Source organism: Amphibalanus amphitrite, unplaced genomic scaffold, assembly GCF_019059575.1.
Source record: "Amphibalanus amphitrite isolate SeventyFive unplaced genomic scaffold, NRLGWU_Aamphi_draft 000256F_arrow, whole genome shotgun sequence".
Taxonomy (NCBI): Eukaryota; Metazoa; Arthropoda; class Thecostraca; order Balanomorpha; family Balanidae; genus Amphibalanus; species Amphibalanus amphitrite.
Window position 1 is genome coordinate 547912 of NW_024881751.1, and position 17463 is coordinate 565374.

Consider the following 17463-nt stretch of genomic DNA (forward strand, 5'->3'; position numbering starts at 1 on the left):
GGCCCCACCTCGAGTATGCAACTGTTATATGGAGTCCCAAGTTCAAAAAGGACAAAGATGCACTCGAACAGGTGCAGCGGCGGGCAACACGGCTGGTGAACGGACTGTCTCACCTTTCATATTCAGATCGCCTCAGGAGCCTTAATTTACCTACTCGGGAATTCCGACGGAAACGGTCGGACATCATCGAGACCTTCAAAATTTTGAAAGGCTTCGACAAGGTGGACTTCCAAAGAGAGTGCCCGTGTTGTCACAACAGCATGTTCAAGAACTCTCTCAGCCGTGTCACCCGAGGTCACGATCAAAAACTTCAAGTTCAGCATCAATTGGGACCCAGAAAAGCCTTCTTTGCGGCACGAGTAACTCAGACATGGAACAAGCTGTCAACCCACACCATCGATGCTCCAAATGTCGATGTGTTCAAGTACAGACTGGGGAAGGAATGGAAGGACCACCCTGAAAAGTTCAACTACAAGTTCTCATACTAATGATCATCGCGGCCATCAATGTATGGTCTCGCCTAGCATGGCAGCCTACTCGTCTTCGTCAGAAGAAGAGGAGGCATCTCTTGAGTAAAGGGTCTGATTACTCGAAAGGGTACCTAATGACCTTTGCTTAAGGTAAATACTTAAGGTAAACATCGTACTGGCATTGAAGGTATCTCCCTTTTCTGTTGGCCTCGTGGACTGTTCCTGATAAATTATTTTCATGTTGCTGGGTATGGATCTAGCGGGGTAAATAGACTTAGGTACCGACGCTTCATTGGTTGAGTCGTTTAACCATTATGCGCTATCCTCACCCTCCCCTCACAACATCGACGACCCCCCTCCCTCTGACCCTATCTAACCTACCCCCCTCCCTCCTCCGCCAGGTGCCGGCGGCGCGGATGATGAAGCCTCCCTCAGAGCGGGCGCGCATCTACTTCCTGCTGGCCTGGTTCCACGCCGTTGTCCAGGAGCGGCTCCGGTACGCGCCGCTCGGATGGTCCAAGGGATACGAGTTCAACGAATCCGACCTGCGCGTGGCCTGCGATACGCTCGACACCTGGATAGAGGCTACGGCTATGGTGAGTTTGGTGGGAAGGGAGAGGCAGATGGGATGACTACGGTTACGAGACTGCTATAATATACTAACGGAAGCAAAATAGATTAAGGGGTTATTTGGTCTTCCGATTTTCATGCTTTCAAAGAAATAGGACGATGTGTGCAAAAGTTATCGCTCTGTGTGCAGTCGGCTTCACGACTAAGAAGCTTTGACGAAGATCAGAACCCCGAATATCACCGCTTCGCCCTGCTCCGTGTTATAGATCTCCAGCGAGGGCGGGGCCAAGTCCGTAAGTGGTTTGTGTCTGAGTGCGGGAGCGGGGCTATTTGATGAGCTGCTGCTGGCTGACGGGTGCTGACGGGAAATAAGAGACAGACTAAATATCTTACTGTCAGAGATGCTGATCGACGGACTGACTCTCCTGAGCGCTGTGTTTTCCGCTGAATCCTCACCGACTGACCGACTGATCTCGGAGATACTGATAAGTGCCTCATTAACTGAGGAGAGTGGACTGACGAGTGACGACTGATTCTAACCTTAGTGGCCTTTCTAGTATCGGCCAATCCGTGCTAGGGTTACGGGTAAGACAAGTTTTCTGAGCTGGCTAATTGGAGTTTGGTTGTGTTTGGGCGTTTTCTCTATTCTGTACTCACTCTTTCTTGGGGTCAAACATTAAGCTGATCTTCTGCCTCTGCATTTTTTTAGCTTTCCTCGCTGGGACGTTCCTTCATTGATGGGGCTGTCTGGAGTTTCCTAAGAAAAAATCGTAGTCTGAATCTTCTTTTGACCAATGTCACAGTACCGCGCAATGCTGGGAATACACTTCTTGACGGCTGTCGACAGATTTTCGGTGGCCTTCCTGATCGTGGGGATATTATCAATATGGTCTACGCAACACCTGAGAGGCGCCTTTATGTTACGGAACCGGGGCAAAGTGCGCCCTGCTTCGCTGTCTGGCAACACCGCTATTCCACCGCATATGTGCCCACCAAACCGCATAATGTGCCTGCCCCACCACGAATATCCCCTGTTTGATCCTCGCCGTTCCCCTCCCTGATCTCGCCGTCCCCGTTTCCAGCCGTTATCTGTCTGACTCCCCCGTCCCGATCTGGCCCCCTTCTGACCCTGCCCTGACCCGTGTGACAGGGCCGCACGAACCTGCCGCCGGAGAAGGTGCCCTGGTCGGCGCTGCAGACGCTCCTCTCGCAGTGCATCTACGGTGGAAAGATCGACAACGAGTTCGACCAGCGCCTGCTCTCCAGCTTCCTGGACAAGCTGTTCACGCCGGCCAGCTTCGACGCCGAGTTCGCCCTGGTGGCCGGCGCCGGTCCGGACGGGAAGGATATCGGCATGCCGGAGGGTATTCGTCGCGACCAGTTTCTGCAGTGGGTGGAGCAGCTGTCGGATCGACAGACGCCCGCCTGGCTCGGACTGCCCAACAACGCTGAAAAGGTACGGCGGTAGGGGAGGATGTAGAATGTAGATGACATGAGGGAAGATGATTTCCTTTTACTGGAGTGCAGGGAATTCAGTTTAAACGGTGTGCATTCAGGCGTGTGTGAGTGAGTCTGAATTTAAGGGAGAGTGGCATATTCAAGGCGTCCTTAAAATATTCATTTTAGGATTTTACGGACGTGCTTTAGGAGATCCCCAATGGCTGATTTCGAGCTCTCGTTTCTGTTGACAATGCGCAGCATAGAATGGACATGGTCTCATCTGCTTACGACACTACCAACCGCACGTTCTATCCCCAGCTGCTGCTGACCACTCGCGGCACAGACATGGTGGCCTCTCTGCTCCGGATGCAACTCCTCGAGGATGACGGCGAGGCGGCCTACGTGGACGAGCGCGAGGCGGAGAAGCGGCAGGCGGACGCGCGGCCGGCCTGGATGCGCGTGCTGCACAACAGCGGCAGGACTTGGAGTCAGCTGCTGCCCTCTCAGCTGCAGACTCTGCGGCGCACGGTGGACAACATCCGCGACCCGCTCTACCGCTACTTCGAGCGCGAGGTCAACATCGGCGCCAAGCTGCTGTCGCTGGTGCAGAACGACATCCGAGACATCATCGCCATCTGCGAGGTGAGGCGACGGGAGAGGGATGGGGAGGTAAAGGGAGGTGGTGAGGCCCTGCTGCTCCGACCGCCGTGCTAGAGTCCGATGGGGAGCTGCCCAGTCGGACTCGCGTGTCTTCAAGGAGGGCCTCCCGCAAGGAAGTGTCTTGGCACCCCTCCTATGGCTCATCTACGTCAATGACATCGACGAGGGCCTACCGGAGGGCGTGTCGCGATCCCTGTTCGCGGACGACGTGGCGCTACTGGCCGACGCCCGCACGCCGGAAGAGTGCGACGCCCACCTCCAGCCGTGTCTGGACAGCATCGGCACTTGGCTGACGCGGTGGAAGGTGACGCCCAGCGTCTCCAAGTGCACGAGCACCCTCTTCTCGCTCGACCCCAAACAACAGCGAGGAAGAGTCCGGCCAAATCTGAAGCTCCACGGACAGGAGATCACCGCCACCGTACACCCGACCTTCCTCGGCATCAAGTTCGATCCGCAGCTGACCTTTGCTGAACACGTCGCCGACCTGAAGGCGAAGATGGCCCGACGAAGACGATGTCTGCAGGCGATGGCAGGAAAGACATGGGGCAGCCACCGTCGCACTCTCCGGACCGCCTACATCGGCTACGTGCGAGCGCTGTTCGACTACGGCGCCGCCGTAGTTGGCACACATGCAGCGCCGTCCGTCAGGGAGCGACTGGAGGCCGAACAGAACAAGTGTGCTCGCCTCATCACCGGCTGCATCCGTCTGACTCGCACGGACGCCCTGCTCGCCGAAGCCGACCTCCCGCCACTGTCGTTGCGCGCGAAGCAGCTGGCCGGACAGGAGTGCCAGCGCCTCGCCAGACTCCCCGCACTCGACCCTGCCAGGACCCTCCTGGAGAAGGAGGTGCGGCCCCGGCTGGAGTACCGAGCCCACCTGGCATGGCGGAGAGACTGCACGCAGGCAGAGGCGGCGCGGAGGCCGCCACCGAAGCCGCCCGACGAGGACGCGGTGCTCACCAAGAAGCCGTGTCTCAGGCGGGTGGGCCGGTGGATCGCCGACGAAGCCGGGCTAAAGCAGCTGCCAACTGAACCACTGGCGCTGTACCAGTGCCGGCCGCCCTGGACAGTGGAGAGGACCCCCGCCCACTTTGTGGTGGACCTGCCCGCGCCCACGCGTCGCACAGACCCCCCCGACAAGCGCAGAGAGGCGGCGCTCCGGGCCATAGAGCTCCTGCCGCCCGCAGACGTCACCATCTGGTCGGACGGGTCGGCGAGAGAGGGGACGACATGTGGCGGCGCGGGCGCGCTGATCCAGCTCCACTGCCTTGGCCGTGAGGAACGTATCAGGGCCCCGGCCGGCGCAGTGTGCAGCAGCCTGCGTGCCGAGCTTACCGCCATCAGGGAAGCACTGGCTGTGATAACCTCCCTACCTGAAGAAGACCGGGAGTCCGTCCGCGCAGTCCGCCTTTTAACCGACTCCAAGTCCGGCCTGCAGCAGCTCCAAAGGGGACCGGCCGGCCAGGTGACCGCCCTGGCCGCCGACATCTGGGAGTGCCTACACACCCTCAGCGAGCGTGGCACCACCGCAGGGCATATTTTAACAAATTTTTACTGCATCCCAAAGTTGAGCAGAGGGCACGTGCTACGACTAAGGGCACAGGGCAAGGAACAGAGTAGGGCACTGAGGAGGGCAGGAAGTAGGGCACGGCAGGTTGCAGGGCATGGCACAGGACATTTTAGAGGGAAGACCGGGTACAGGTCAGGGCAGACAGCAGGGCACAGGTCAGGGAACCGGACAGGGCAGGGACGCAGTGGGTCAAATTAGCAGGGGCTACGTCCCAAGGCGAGGGGGCTGCGTCCCAAAATGGGACGCAGTAAGTGCCTTAAAATATGTCCTGCACCACCGTCACCCTCCAGTGGGTGCCGGGGCATGCTGGTCTGGACGGAAACGAACACGCCGACCAGCTGGCCGGTGAAGCGGCCGCTGCGGAGCAGCCGGACGTCCAAATCGACTTCGCCAGCGCCAGAAGCGCGATCGGGCGCCGGGTGGGGACGATGGTCGACGCGAGAACAAGAGCGTCCCACCCCCACCCGGCGCCCACACCGGGCCACAACGACCTGTCCCGCTGGGAGGCATGTACCCTCTCCCAGCTGCGGACGGGCGCATCGCCGCTCACGCGGGACGTCGCCCACCGCCTTGGCCTGGCGGTGGACGCGGCTTGCCCTGCGTGCGGCGAGCCGGACAGCGCGGCCCACCTGCTGACCGACTGTCCGGCCTACGAGGCTGCGCGGCGCCGCCGCTGGGGACTCAACCCGAGCCTGGGGGACGTCCTCGGCGGACCGGCGCCGTTGGTGATTGAATTCATCCGGGCTGTCGGGCGGACCGACCCTCCGGTCGACCCGCCTGCGCCGTCGTCCCCCTAGGGGGACGGCGGGTGAGGTGCAAAAGAAGAAGAAGAAGGTGGTGAGGCGACGGGAGAGGGCGGGGAGGTAGGGAGGAGGGAGGGAGAATGAAGATTGCGAGATGGGGTGGGGTGTGTGATGGCTGGGAGGTGAGACAGAAAGCTGATCCCAAGAACGAGACTGAATGTCATGGTGGGCTTGAGGTACGGTACGGGATTGTGTGAAAGCGTTTAGTTATGAATATCAAATCACTTATTTATCTACGACAAACGTTATGAGACTACTGAGACCCGTTCCCAGTTTATCTCTGATTGCTCGATTAATTGTCTGGTCTGGTGGTCTGGTTGGTGTTTCATCAGCTCCAAACAGCATTCTAAGTTCTAACCCCTCCCTTTCTCGCTTTCCGTGCAGGGCACCAAGAAGCAGACCAACTACCACCGTACCATGGTGGCTGAGCTGGTGCGCGGCGTGATCCCGGCCAGCTGGCGGCAGTACAAGGTGCCCGCCACCACCACAGTCATCCAGTGGGTGACCGACTTCGCGCAGCGCGTCAAACAGCTGCACACCATCAGCTCCAGCGTGGCGCAGCAGGGCGCCGGAGCGCTTAAGGTGAGTGGCAGACTTTGGGTACTGGGTAGTATAAACCGTGGGTGTTGAATACTCAGGGAAGGGGAGTATGTTACATAATTAGTGACTGACGGGTGAGGAAGACAGTATGGATGGATGGTGTAGGGGATATTTTCAGTTCGTTGAAAATGGAAGCCTTGCCTTAATGAGCTAGCATGAGAACGAACGCAAAATTAAGTGAGTAGCTTGTTAGAACCGCCGTGGCCGAGGATACGCCGTACAGTCTGCTCACCTCCCGCCAGTCGACTTTACTGACCCTCCCGTCCCGCCGCTGTCCTCTGCAGGCGCAGCAGATCTGGCTGGGCGGCCTGTTCAACCCGGAGGCGTACGTCACTGCCACGCGCCAGTGCGTGGCTCAGGCCAACAGCTGGTCCCTCGAGGAGCTCCACCTGCGCGTCACCGTCACCGAGGCGGACGCCGCCGTCGAGCCGGGCAGCATGTCGCTGCGCGGCCTGAAGCTGCAGGGCGCGCTGTGCCGCGACAACCAGCTCCACCTGACGACTACTATACAGACGGAGCTGCCACAGGTACAGCTGACCTGGGCGCGCGGCGAGACGCGCGACCCGCAGCAGCGCTACATCACGCTGCCCGTCTACCTGAACGCCACGCGCGCCGAGCTGCTCTTCACGGTCGACCTGCCCGTGGCCGGCCAGCAGTCCGAGCACAGCTTCTACGAGCGCGGCGTGGCACTGGTCGCCTCCACCAACCTCAACTAGTGGCCTTGTCGGGATGAAACGAACTTCACCCGGGCGGTCTCACCACCGGCGACAAGACACTGGATATGACATACGTAGGCGGACCTACCCAGTTACTGATAACACTGATCGCACCTTATCGGCTTCCACTAGGCTACCTACACTCTTTTAACCCAACTACCAGACTATAGATGCCGACTTCGCTACATGTATCGCACCTCGGCAAAGTAAACCCGTATGACTGCACTCGATTCAATGTGCGCCTTTGGCACGAAATGTACGGTCCGGCAGTGTATCGAAGGTGTTATTTTGGCGCATGTTGAAATGTTTATCTAAGATAGTTCTGTCGGTACATGCTTCCGGTCGTGGTCTTTTAATGGTTATTGTGTTGTTAATGGGTCTATTGTGCATCTTGCACTCTAACGAGCATTATATCGGTGTGAGAGTCTCGCTTTTGTCTTTAAGATGTTCCTGTTCGTATCCTAGTACCCGAGTCACCGACTTTTGGATTACTTTATGTTTCATTCTGCACAGTCAATGCTTGGTGATATTTCCTTGTGATTTAACATAGCAGCTTATTCTTGAATATGTTTCAACGCTAACTTGAGAGACATTGTAACAAATAGTAAGAAAATTAACCTCACTCTCATTCTATCTAAAAGTAAATTCCGGATTCGAAATAAAACAAACTTTTTGAGAAGCTTTCGGCATTGCGCCATCATCAGCTCTGGAGTTTTATTCGCAAACATTTGAGAAAATATGCATTCGGGCTGATAGTTTTGTCTGCAGTTATTTCATCCAGTACTTCCTTCATATTATATAACAGTTGGCGGCGCAAGAACATTTCGTTACACACATGCATGTACTTAGATCGACATCGACTCTGTCAGGCTCAGGTACAACGAGCACATCAGAGATGCTAGAAACAGAAAAGAAGACACTCCCTTTGGCTTCCATCAAACCAAACATCCAGATATTCAGCTGGGCAGCGACAACATCTCGATCCAAATTTTGCATGTCTCCAAAGACGGTCCAGACAGAAAGATTTGGGAATCAATATACATTCGTGATCTGAAACCTACCCTTAACACACAAACCTCATCGTGGTCTTTGATACGGCGTGGTACCTGAGCCTGACAGACTGATCGACATCGATCGACTGTTTGCAAGGTGTATGTCCTATTTGTATGTTGTATGTGTTTGTTTGTTTTTTTCGCTGTATGTTTGTGTGATGAATGTATTTAAGGTGTTTTACTTCACAATATCTGGGCCTCCTATGTGTTCAAAAGAATCTGTTCAAAAGAATGATGCACGATACGATACGAGGTTTATTTGATGTTAACTTATACGATGTTTATTTGATACGATGTCGATCTAAGTACATGCATGTGTGTAACGAAATGTTCTTGCGCCGCCAACTGTTATATAATATGAAGGAAGTACTGGATGAAATAACTGCAGACAAAACTATCAGCCCGAATGCATATTTTCTCAAATGTTTGCGAATAAAACTCCAGAGCTGATGATGGCGCAATGCCGAAAGCTTCTCAAAAAGTTTGTTTTATTTCGAATCCGGAATTTACTTTTAGATAGAATGAGAGTGAGGTTAATTTTCTTACTAATAGCAGCTTATTGTCTCAGTTCAGTGATTAAAATGGCTTTCGGTGTGCGGTTGTTTAGAGAGGTTTCTGGCAGTTTTTCTTCTGCATGATGGGTCTGAACCCTGCTGAAATATCATTTCCCCATATTGCTGGAAAAATATACGTTAGAAATTCGCAGATTTTTGTAGTGGGCTCGAACTCTGGACAGTACTTGAATGAGGGAGGTGTCAGTGCCCAGTGGGCGTTAATACACTAATGTTATAAGCGCGACATGACTTTTGCAGTCGACGTGCCACAAACCCCAATTAACAAACACAAGGGAGGTGTCAAGTCATGTTTTGTAACGAAATGTCTCTCCTAATCATAGGTATGTATTTATAGGCGGCGGAACGGGGAGGGCACCGGGGCACCGTGCCCCCCTTTGATTTTGGCAATTTAACATTAGCCCTATGGGCGTTGCATGGAAAGAATGGGACCAAAAGTCGGCAGTGCCCCGCCTTAATTGAGGGTGTTCCGCCGCTACTGTATGTATTGATTCCATGCCATTTCAATCGCTATTTTAGAGATTGGAAGTCCGTACTGAAAATAGGTCCTTACCATTCCCACTCCTTAGTTAACAAGAACTTCGACCTCCTTTAACTTTGTCATTAATCAAAACAGAGGCGCTTTTGTATGATTTTTGCACTGATTGAAGTCGCCGCGCGTCGATTGAACCGATTGAACGACTGATTGAACTTAATATACCTAAGAAAACAATTAGTAACGGCATTCATTGTCTGTTCGCGGCATAATAACTGAAATGTGGCGCAAAACGTTGTGCGCAAGGAAAGGATAACTTGGGATAACTACTGGCACAATGGCACTGCTTAAGTCACGTGATAGTCAGCCTCACGAGCAAAATTTACAAAATATCTGCGCAAATACGTTCTAGATGTAATTTTTTAGTTTTTAAATGTTCAAAAATAAAAGTTACTAAAAAAAACATGCTATTATTATGACACAAATAATATTGTAAACTTTAAAAAAATCACATGATGAAAACGTTTTGTTGAAGTGTCCGAAAGTTGCTCGTCCCAAATATTGTGCCAAACGTTTGACAATTATTGTTATTTTGCGAGCGAAGTTTGTGTAATTTTCAAAATATTTGAGAAAAAGATCGGAAGATCGATAAGTAGGTGGGTACGTTGCTGTTGGTTTGTTAGAAATTTGTTTCCTGAAATCTCATTTATACTTGCCTGCAGTCTGCACATGCGGAACGCGGATAGACGATCGGGGGTCAGGGTGGGCGTTGATTGGACTGAAATTATAAGAAGTTTTCACTGAAATTGTATTATCTGAATGATGAATCTATAGGGGACTTAGTCTTAACCCTAGTCCCAGTATCATATTGATGCCTGGTGTTGTATACTCCACTTTATGTGCACAAATGGTTGAGAGTTCAAGTTCAAAGGTAAAAACAAAATTCAGTTCATATTTTCTGTGTGCTAAGGCAGGGTCACCTTTAATTTTTGTTTAAACGAGAGGCAAAACTTGTAATTGATCTCTGTAATTTTCCTTCAAAATTACGTATTAAGAGTTAAAGATGAGGGCCTTATATTTATGAGTTCAGTCAGTTCAATTATCCTGAGGGCTATTCACAGGGCGCACTGCAAACTGGTGAGAGCACTGCAGTGTGTGACGTGTGCAGCAGGCATGGGGGTAGGGGAGGGGTAGTTGGTATGACTTCACACGGCTGCCTGAAGTGGACCGCACACAGCCAATACTGGTCGGTCCGGACTGGCCACAGAGGTTGCTGTGTCGGTGTGTAATGACGGAAGGATGACATTAGACATAGGGGTAGTGGGTGGAGCTTGGAGTCTGTGTATGGTCCTACCACACACAGGGCCCTAGAACAGCCCTCTGGCTGCTGAGTGCTGTCCACTGGACTGGCTGAGACAGTCCAACACAGTACCAGGAAAGATAACTGACTCAGGCTTGAGGCTGGCCACTTACAAGACATTATTTTTATGTTATGTTAATGTATATTATGTGTGCAACTGCAATATCAATATACATTATATCCAGAAAATTATTAACTAGCCTTCCATAAAATATGCGAGGTATTCAAGAAAAATTATTGGTTCATATTGGATAACCATGTGATTTTGATATGCATTGCATCATCTTTGTCAAATGAAGATAGCTTAAAGTGCAAAAGTGGTAGTTCAGAACTCTTATGTGCATATGGTAAGAGTAAATATGAATTGGCTACACTTTTTATACATGCATTTGACTCAGTATGCTGCTGTTTGTTACTATTTTTATGATAATGTTTAATACCATAAGGATTGAAGCTGCCCCTTACTTTACTTTACTTCAAAAATGACATTCAATGTTTTGACAGATGTAGCAACAACCCACAATGAGTGGCGAAGGCAGGGAGGATGGTTCCGTGAAGAAAGAGCCAGATACTGATCCAGACACTGGCTATGCAATCCTCACTGATGAGTTCATCAGGACAGCCTTTGAATCACTGGATGGCAGCAATCCTGGTGTTTCTGGATTAACCCAGGAAGCCGCAGATGCCCTCAATCAGGATGTTTGCTATAGGATCCGGGAGTTGACCCATGTGAGTACCAGTTGATCAGTAGATGTTAATTCAGTCAGTTCTGGACTGTTGGATATCAGTCAGTATGTTTCCTGTGACATCTGATGAAGTGGTCAACTGATGTGATTAGCATATTGCATCTGTTGAGCTGTTTATATTCAGGTAGTTATTGATTGAGTGCACTGATTGGTATCAGTAGTTACCTTTCCTGTGTAGTGTGACATTTGTGCTACCTGACCACTTACCACCTACCCCTGTGTTCAGTCTTCACCATGCCCTTCCCCGCTCTGCTCCACAGTCGGCGGCGCGGCTGATGCGCCACTCGGGCCGGCGCCGTCTGACCCACTCGGACATGACGCGCGCGCTGCGCTGGTACGGCGCGCCGCCGGTGCTGGGCCACAGCACGCGCCGGCCGCTGGCGCTGCTGCCGCTGTCCGACGCCGGTCTGTGGGTGGCCGAACAGCGCGACTGTGACCTGGCGCAGCTGGCGCTGAGCGCCGACCCGCCGCCGCCGGCGCCGCCCGCCGAGCCGCCGCTCTCAGGTACGACCGCCACTTTCAGGTACCGCCGCCCGCCGAGCCGACGCTCTCAGGTATGACCGACTAAGGTGACCCTCAGAGGCGAGAGTGAGGCTATTAGTGTTTGAAGTAACTTTGTAAATAGTGGCGGAGATTTATCGATCTTGTAATATCACTTTTTTAACATGAAAACGCAGTGTTGGGACAATTGTGACATTGATCAATAGACCCTTAGTGCGACCTTCTACAGTAACTGTCGGCCACTATCACAGTCACTGCCTCTTCCGTGCTGATAGCGCGCTGGACTTGACGCTGGACGCTGGCTGCACTGGAGGCTGTCGGCACCGCGTCTGTTTTTGCTATCTGACTGTCTCCCTGTCAACAGACATCTGACTGCTTACCGTCTCCTCAGTGCGCTGGCTGGTGGTCGAGGGTCGGAACCCGGACGTAAAGCCGGACCCCGACCGGCCGGTCGGCGGTCTGAATGCCGTCGAGCTCGACTACTACGAGCAGACGACCCGCGCGCTGTTCGGCTCGAACCTGGAGCTGCTGCAGGTAGGTCGAACGCGTTCCAATCGCTGCACGGCTATACCGAGCAAAGTACAAAGTAAAATCAAAGTAGAGTTGATTTTTGGTGGTTGAGTAGGTGCATACAGTGTTTGAACATGCTTTTGCTGCGGTTTGTGACGATGATTTAATTTATTCTTGAAGGATAAACGAGACGTTTCAGTGTACGTACGTCTTTCATACGTCATCCATGTTGCATTTTTACTCATGCTTTGGCTTTGTTGCCGACTTTGTTGAGCTGTCATGCATGATGAATGATCTTCCCAAGAACCTTCCTACACCTTCCGCGTCCCTATAATGAAGCACTTATATCATATTTGGTGGTTACAAATCGTCCCCTGTCTGGCGTGCCCCTGCCACCGCTCACCTACCCCTCCGCCCCCTCAGAAGTCGCTCACCTCCCTCCCTCCCCCTCCTACCGTCCAGATGGCGCTGCACGACCTGGAGACGTCTGGCCGGCTGGCGCCGCTGCTGCCGCACCTGCTGCGCTGCCTGCTGCAGGCCATCCGACACCTGACGGCCCGACCCGCCTGGCTGCACCGGCTGCTGCGCGCGCTCCAGGCGCTCACCCGGAACACATCGCTCAACCTCGGCTGTAAACCCAACGTGAGTGAGGTTAAAGGGCTCGGGCAAACCCAACGTGAGAGTGGTTCAGGAGTCCGGTGTGACCCAGTCGGCCTACGTCCAGTGCCTGTATTCACAAACGCGAGTTGTGGGTTAGGATATGAATTGAGGGTACCGGGCCATTTTTGGGGTTCTGTTATTCCGAACTTGATGCCGTAGAGGCATTTACCCGCGACGGGCTCGATTTCTTAGTGAATACTTAATACCAATTACCAATTGGCTTATACCTCGAGGTATCTACCCCAGGGTAGAAGTAAATGTTGACTGTGAATGCAGACACAGGGGATATTTTAGGTAGTTGAGACGCCAACCTGCACCGCAGCCGTGCGACCCCATCTGACCTCCCTGTGTGTTTCTGTGCCGCCAGCTGAACCACATTGCCAGTGCGCTGGTGTTTTGCGCCATCGAGGGCCAGCAGAAGGCGCCTGATCCGTTGGTGGACGCCATCTGTGTCAAGGAGTTCTCGGCGCGCCTTCTGGCTCAGGTGAGGCGCCAGCGATCGCCGGTCTCTGCCGGATGTCATTGTTATGACTACGTCACTAATTCAGTCTTTGAGTGACATCACTGCAGGTGTGCTCTGCGTTACTGGGACGGTCTCTGAAAAAAAAAACTATAACGGTGGTGGTGCAGCGGGTGTGCGGAGCTCGTACTGACTGGTTTGGATGACCTAGGATTGGCGTCAGGTACTCAGGTGTGATGACACTAACGCTGAAACTTGCTCTCGCCCGATTTAAATATATATTACCATTTCCGTGAGTGGGGATGACACCTGCCAGTAGCGTACCCTGAACTAGGTCCGAGCTGGCGTCAATTCTCCGTTGCACCGGCGCTGTCTGTATTAACACTTCCCTGTACCTACGTGAGTTAGTCACGCTAGTTACTCAAGTCAGTACGCTGTCTGTGCTAGATTCATCCGTTCTACACCTAAAGACCCCGCTGACCCCTCTGTCGCCCTTCAGCTGGTACACAAGTGGACCACGCCGGTGAACCAGCTGCCCGAGCAGATCGCCCGGACCCTCCACGACGTGGTACAGGACCGACGGCGGATCCTGCGGCAGCAGTACGGAGCCATCACCGCGCTCACCTACATGGGGCCAGAGGCCATACTGAGGTCAGTAGCCGGGGGTTACCCTGGGTTCAGTGGCCTAGGGCGGTGCTGGAGTCAGTCAGCTGAGGTCGTTCTGGATCATACTTGAGGGTAACATAGGTCGTACTGAGGTCGCTCACCTTGGGTAGTGCCGAGATCGGCGTAGTCGTATAGGTAATGCTAGGGTCAGTCGCAAGGGGCTATGCTGAGATCAGTTACATGCGGTATGACTGCTTCCCCTGCCCCCCTGTATCGCATGTAAGCGTATCCGCTGTGCTGCTCAGTAGTGAAGTGTATAACTGACACCCTTTGCGCGGCTCCCAGGTACCTGTGTCCAAGATTACTTTACTACTCCCTGTGTCCGCTGCTGCCTCTGTATAACTGACGCACACGTCCTCCCGATTCCCAGGTACCTATGTCCGCTGCTGCCGCAGTACGTGCCGGCCATGCAGGAGGTGCTGAGCGCGCCCCAGCTCGACCTGCCCACGCGGATGGACGCCATGCGAGTGCAGGCGGCACTGGCGGTAAGCGCTCCGCCCTTTTCCATAAAAACGCATAGACAATTGTCATGGGTCAATATCGGTGATATTTGAAAGGTCTGAGCTAACTTGCCCCGTCTCTATATTCTAAATCAGTCCCTGTGTCGCTATATCCAGGGGGCGACATCTTTACCCGGTCCGCGTTGTCGCTGCCGTGTGCAGAGGGCGCTGCCTGGAAGGTCAGCCGACCGTCCCGTGCTGACCACCTGGTCTGGCCTGGTGAATGGAACTCATAATATTGATTTCTACCTGACGTCCTAGTGGGGCAGACAGTGGGGACACCTGCACTCACGGCACGCTGGGTTGCGAAGCTTGCTGCGGGCTGTTTCCGCTCAGGTGTTAGAAATCGGTCGCTTGGTAAGGTTTCAGTATTTCATGACTGCAGTTTTTATGTTAGGCGTACTCGTAACTACTTCCAAATGCATATTTGGCTGTGTTCCGAAACCTCGAGGAACTCACAGATTTATGAATGAAGCAGAGCGGCATTCCTTTGGATAATTTACGGGCTAATGTGGCTGCTATCGATTTCGGGCGGGACGGCTGGCCCCTGTGGCGACATTGCCTGACGGTATGTCTCCACCTGCCTCCTGTTTATGGAACGGCGGGTGCCTATAGACGATAGTTTGTCATTTGGTGGCGTGCTCATGAGCGCCTTTGGCTGTGGCAGGATTTTTTCTTTCCATTGGTCAGCTGTTAAACCGCGTTTTCTGGAAGAATGTCTCGGACCATGGCTGTTAAAATCGTGGTTATCTGGAAAATATCTCTAGCCGTTATTACAGCGTGGTGTTCAGGTTATCCTTGCATGAATGCGGTTGTTATTTCAATAATTTGTTTCTTTAGCAGTCATGAGTGTTGGTCTGCCTGCACTAGCTACAATCCGCGATCTTTACTTATAATTTATCTGTCCGTTTGTTCCAGCTGGCCATTCAGCACTACCTGCGTCACAAGGCGCTGGAGTTCGCTGATGACCCGGACTCGGCCGGCCCCGGTCCGCCGCCGCTGTTCATATACCAACTCTGGGCAGACCTGTGTGACGGCCTGGCCGCCGCGCCGCCGCCGGCCTCCTGTGTGGCCACGCTGGCCGCCCGTCGGCCGCCCCCTCCTCCACCAGCACCGGTCGGCGGCTGCGCGGGGCTGTGGCCGCCGGGCAGCCGCCGGCCGCGCGGCGCCTGGCTCCAGCTGGTCCGCGTCCCACCTGCCCGGCGACGGCCGCTGCCGCCGCGCGCCGCCGTCTTCCAGGGCGCGCCGCTGCGGCAGCGCTTCCCCACCATCTACTTCAGCTTCATCGGCGCCTCGCCGCTGCCGGAGCACCTGCTGCGTCGTGTCCAATTCCCCCGCTCGCACCCGATCGCCTCGCAGGCGTCCCGGGACGCGCGGCCGCGGCGCGGCGGTCTGCGGCGCTGGCCGGCCGGCGGGACGCACGTGCATCGCTCCGGTCGGCTGGACACGTTTCTCTGACCCCGCCGCCGCCGGCGCTAGGATAGTATTTATTGAGTGGATGTGTACGTGACGTGTGTGTGCGTGTGTGATAGACGGTTGGAGGGGCTCACTCCGTCCACGTGACTGGCATCCTCTAACTAGTGTTTGGCTGCCTGTCCTCGCTGGTTCTCAGAGGACTCAATACTGCCGTGGCTGCTTGACTGAAGTCCAGGACTGACCCTGTCGTTGGTTATCCTCACTCCCAGAGCTCCCGATACGAGGGTATGCGTATCATATCTGTTTTGCTCCTCGGATCGGCTGGCCGTCCGTGGTAAGGCTGTTTGACAACAGTCACTAATGTTCCGACGCTACGGCGCGCTCTCATCGTGCGCCTGTACCTTTTGTAGAGCGTGGTTTCCCAGTGCCACCAGTATCGTGTGTTCTGCAAGTGCCAGGAAGTTCTTTCCATCGCCCGACGACCGCAAGTGATTTGTGTGCTACAGAGCCGGGTTTTCTGTAAGTTTGTTAGGAATTGGAGCCGTTTAAGGTGTGTTTCGTCGTATCTGCGTATCTCGGCGAGTGTCGACTGTTCTGAGCATGCCAACAGAGCAGCGGGTCCCTTGCAGTATGCCTAAGGCATGACAAGCCATTTGCACTGTATGCCTTGAATACATATGCAGCGATTGTGTACTGGATCGTGTCAATGTGGGTGAGTTATTGCGCGACAGCCCGCAGGCGAGGAGGGTTTTGTAATTTCGCAAGGACAATGCAATTGAGGCAGATTCCCCGGTACTTGGGAAAGTAAGTAATTAGTCGGAGTTATTTGCCACCTATGAGTATACATACTGTTTACGATTTGTGAATGCAAATAGAATGCATTAGAATTACGAGTTAAACTGCTGATAAGGATTAAGTTATTACCTTACCTGCAGTTGCGTATTGCAAAGCGCTGTGTTCGCGGGGGTTTTAGGGCGCGTCGCCAGCCTGCGGGGTCATTGTGCGCTCATTATTACGCGTCATTACAAAACGCTCTAGCATAATGAGCCACTACACAATCAGCGTCCTACAGTCTGAATCTACAGTCCTGTAGTCTGAACTACAGCTTAGAGCCACGCTTCCACACTACCAAAGCTGTTCGTAAACATGCGTGAATTCGGGCGATAATGCGCGACTCAAAAGCTGGCGCGCCGCCTAGTTGTCAGTTTCGTCCATAGATGGCGCTAGTAGTGGGTGCCTGAAGTTATACTGTGCCGCAACGCATCGGTTACGGGCGGGACGGCACGGAAATGGGACATGGGCCCAAGTGGCGGAAGGCGGTCGGCGAAAAGACATCAGAGGGTTTTAAGGACTGCAGGGAAACTGGAAGACTAGTGCGGCCTAGTATAGTGCCCACTCTGTTCAGCGCCGTTAGCACGCTTTTGAAGGAAAGTTGGCAAAGCGTCAGTCCTGAAAAGGGCATACCTACCTCCCAGCATAACCTACCCCCCTCCCCATTCTTCTCAGTGACCATCAATGTCTAATTGGTTATTTATCCCAAGTAACTTTCCTCCAGAAGGTGCCCCACCCAGCTAGGCTCAGCTCCCCCCTCAGCTAAGCATCCCACCCCAACTTTGAGTCCGCGCGGTCGACCAGCTCGGCGCCGGTCGCTGCCAAGATTACTTCACTAATAGAAGCTGCAGACCGGTCGGTGTTTATTTTTATCCCGCGGAGGCC

General features: G+C 53.7%; 2 protein-coding genes across 6 annotated transcripts in view; both read left to right on the forward strand.

The window, feature by feature from the left end:
- Nucleotides 1-8588, forward strand: part of LOC122386570 (dynein heavy chain, cytoplasmic-like) — a 58853-nt gene extending 50265 nt beyond the window's left edge. For 3 of the 4 annotated variants that reach the window (XM_043375857.1, XM_043375858.1, XM_043375859.1), the window contains 5 exons: nucleotides 872-1066; nucleotides 2191-2496; nucleotides 2799-3122; nucleotides 5898-6095; nucleotides 6398-8588. In XM_043375857.1, the coding sequence (XP_043231792.1) occupies nucleotides 872-1066; nucleotides 2191-2496; nucleotides 2799-3122; nucleotides 5898-6095; nucleotides 6398-6829 (1455 nt within the window). In that variant the 3' untranslated portion in view covers nucleotides 6830-8588. The remainder of the gene's footprint in view (nucleotides 1-871; nucleotides 1067-2190; nucleotides 2497-2798; nucleotides 3123-5897; nucleotides 6096-6397) is intronic. The other variant, XR_006257402.1, reaches the window with a different exon arrangement.
- A 708-nt stretch (nucleotides 8589-9296) lies between these two features.
- LOC122386568 (TAF6-like RNA polymerase II p300/CBP-associated factor-associated factor 65 kDa subunit 6L) lies at nucleotides 9297-16438 on the forward strand. Of its 2 annotated transcripts, none has more exons than XM_043375855.1 (9): nucleotides 9297-9584; nucleotides 10793-11017; nucleotides 11295-11538; nucleotides 11927-12069; nucleotides 12508-12687; nucleotides 13073-13189; nucleotides 13665-13816; nucleotides 14202-14316; nucleotides 15250-16438. In XM_043375855.1, exons 2-9 carry the CDS (start codon nucleotides 10811-10813, stop codon nucleotides 15787-15789), a joined length of 1698 nt encoding a protein of 565 aa, XP_043231790.1. In that variant the 5' UTR covers nucleotides 9297-9584; nucleotides 10793-10810; the 3' UTR covers nucleotides 15790-16438. The 2 variants fall into 2 exon arrangements, with proteins under 2 accessions (XP_043231790.1, XP_043231791.1); XM_043375856.1 differs by lacking the exon at nucleotides 9297-9584 and adding an exon at nucleotides 10559-10635.
- Nucleotides 16439-17463: the final 1025 nt, after the last annotated feature.

Excerpts from the sequence above, each read along its gene's own strand:
- LOC122386568 (XM_043375855.1), top strand. The coding sequence starts at position 10,811 with ATGAGTGGCGAAGGCAGGGAGGATGGTTCCGTGAAGAAAGAGCCAGAT. Across the intron at positions 11,539-11,926 it reads CGCCGAGCCGCCGCTCTCAG|TGCGCTGGCTGGTGGTCGAG; the intron begins GTACGACCGCCA and ends CCGTCTCCTCAG. Across the intron at positions 14,317-15,249 it reads GAGTGCAGGCGGCACTGGCG|CTGGCCATTCAGCACTACCT; the intron begins GTAAGCGCTCCG and ends CGTTTGTTCCAG.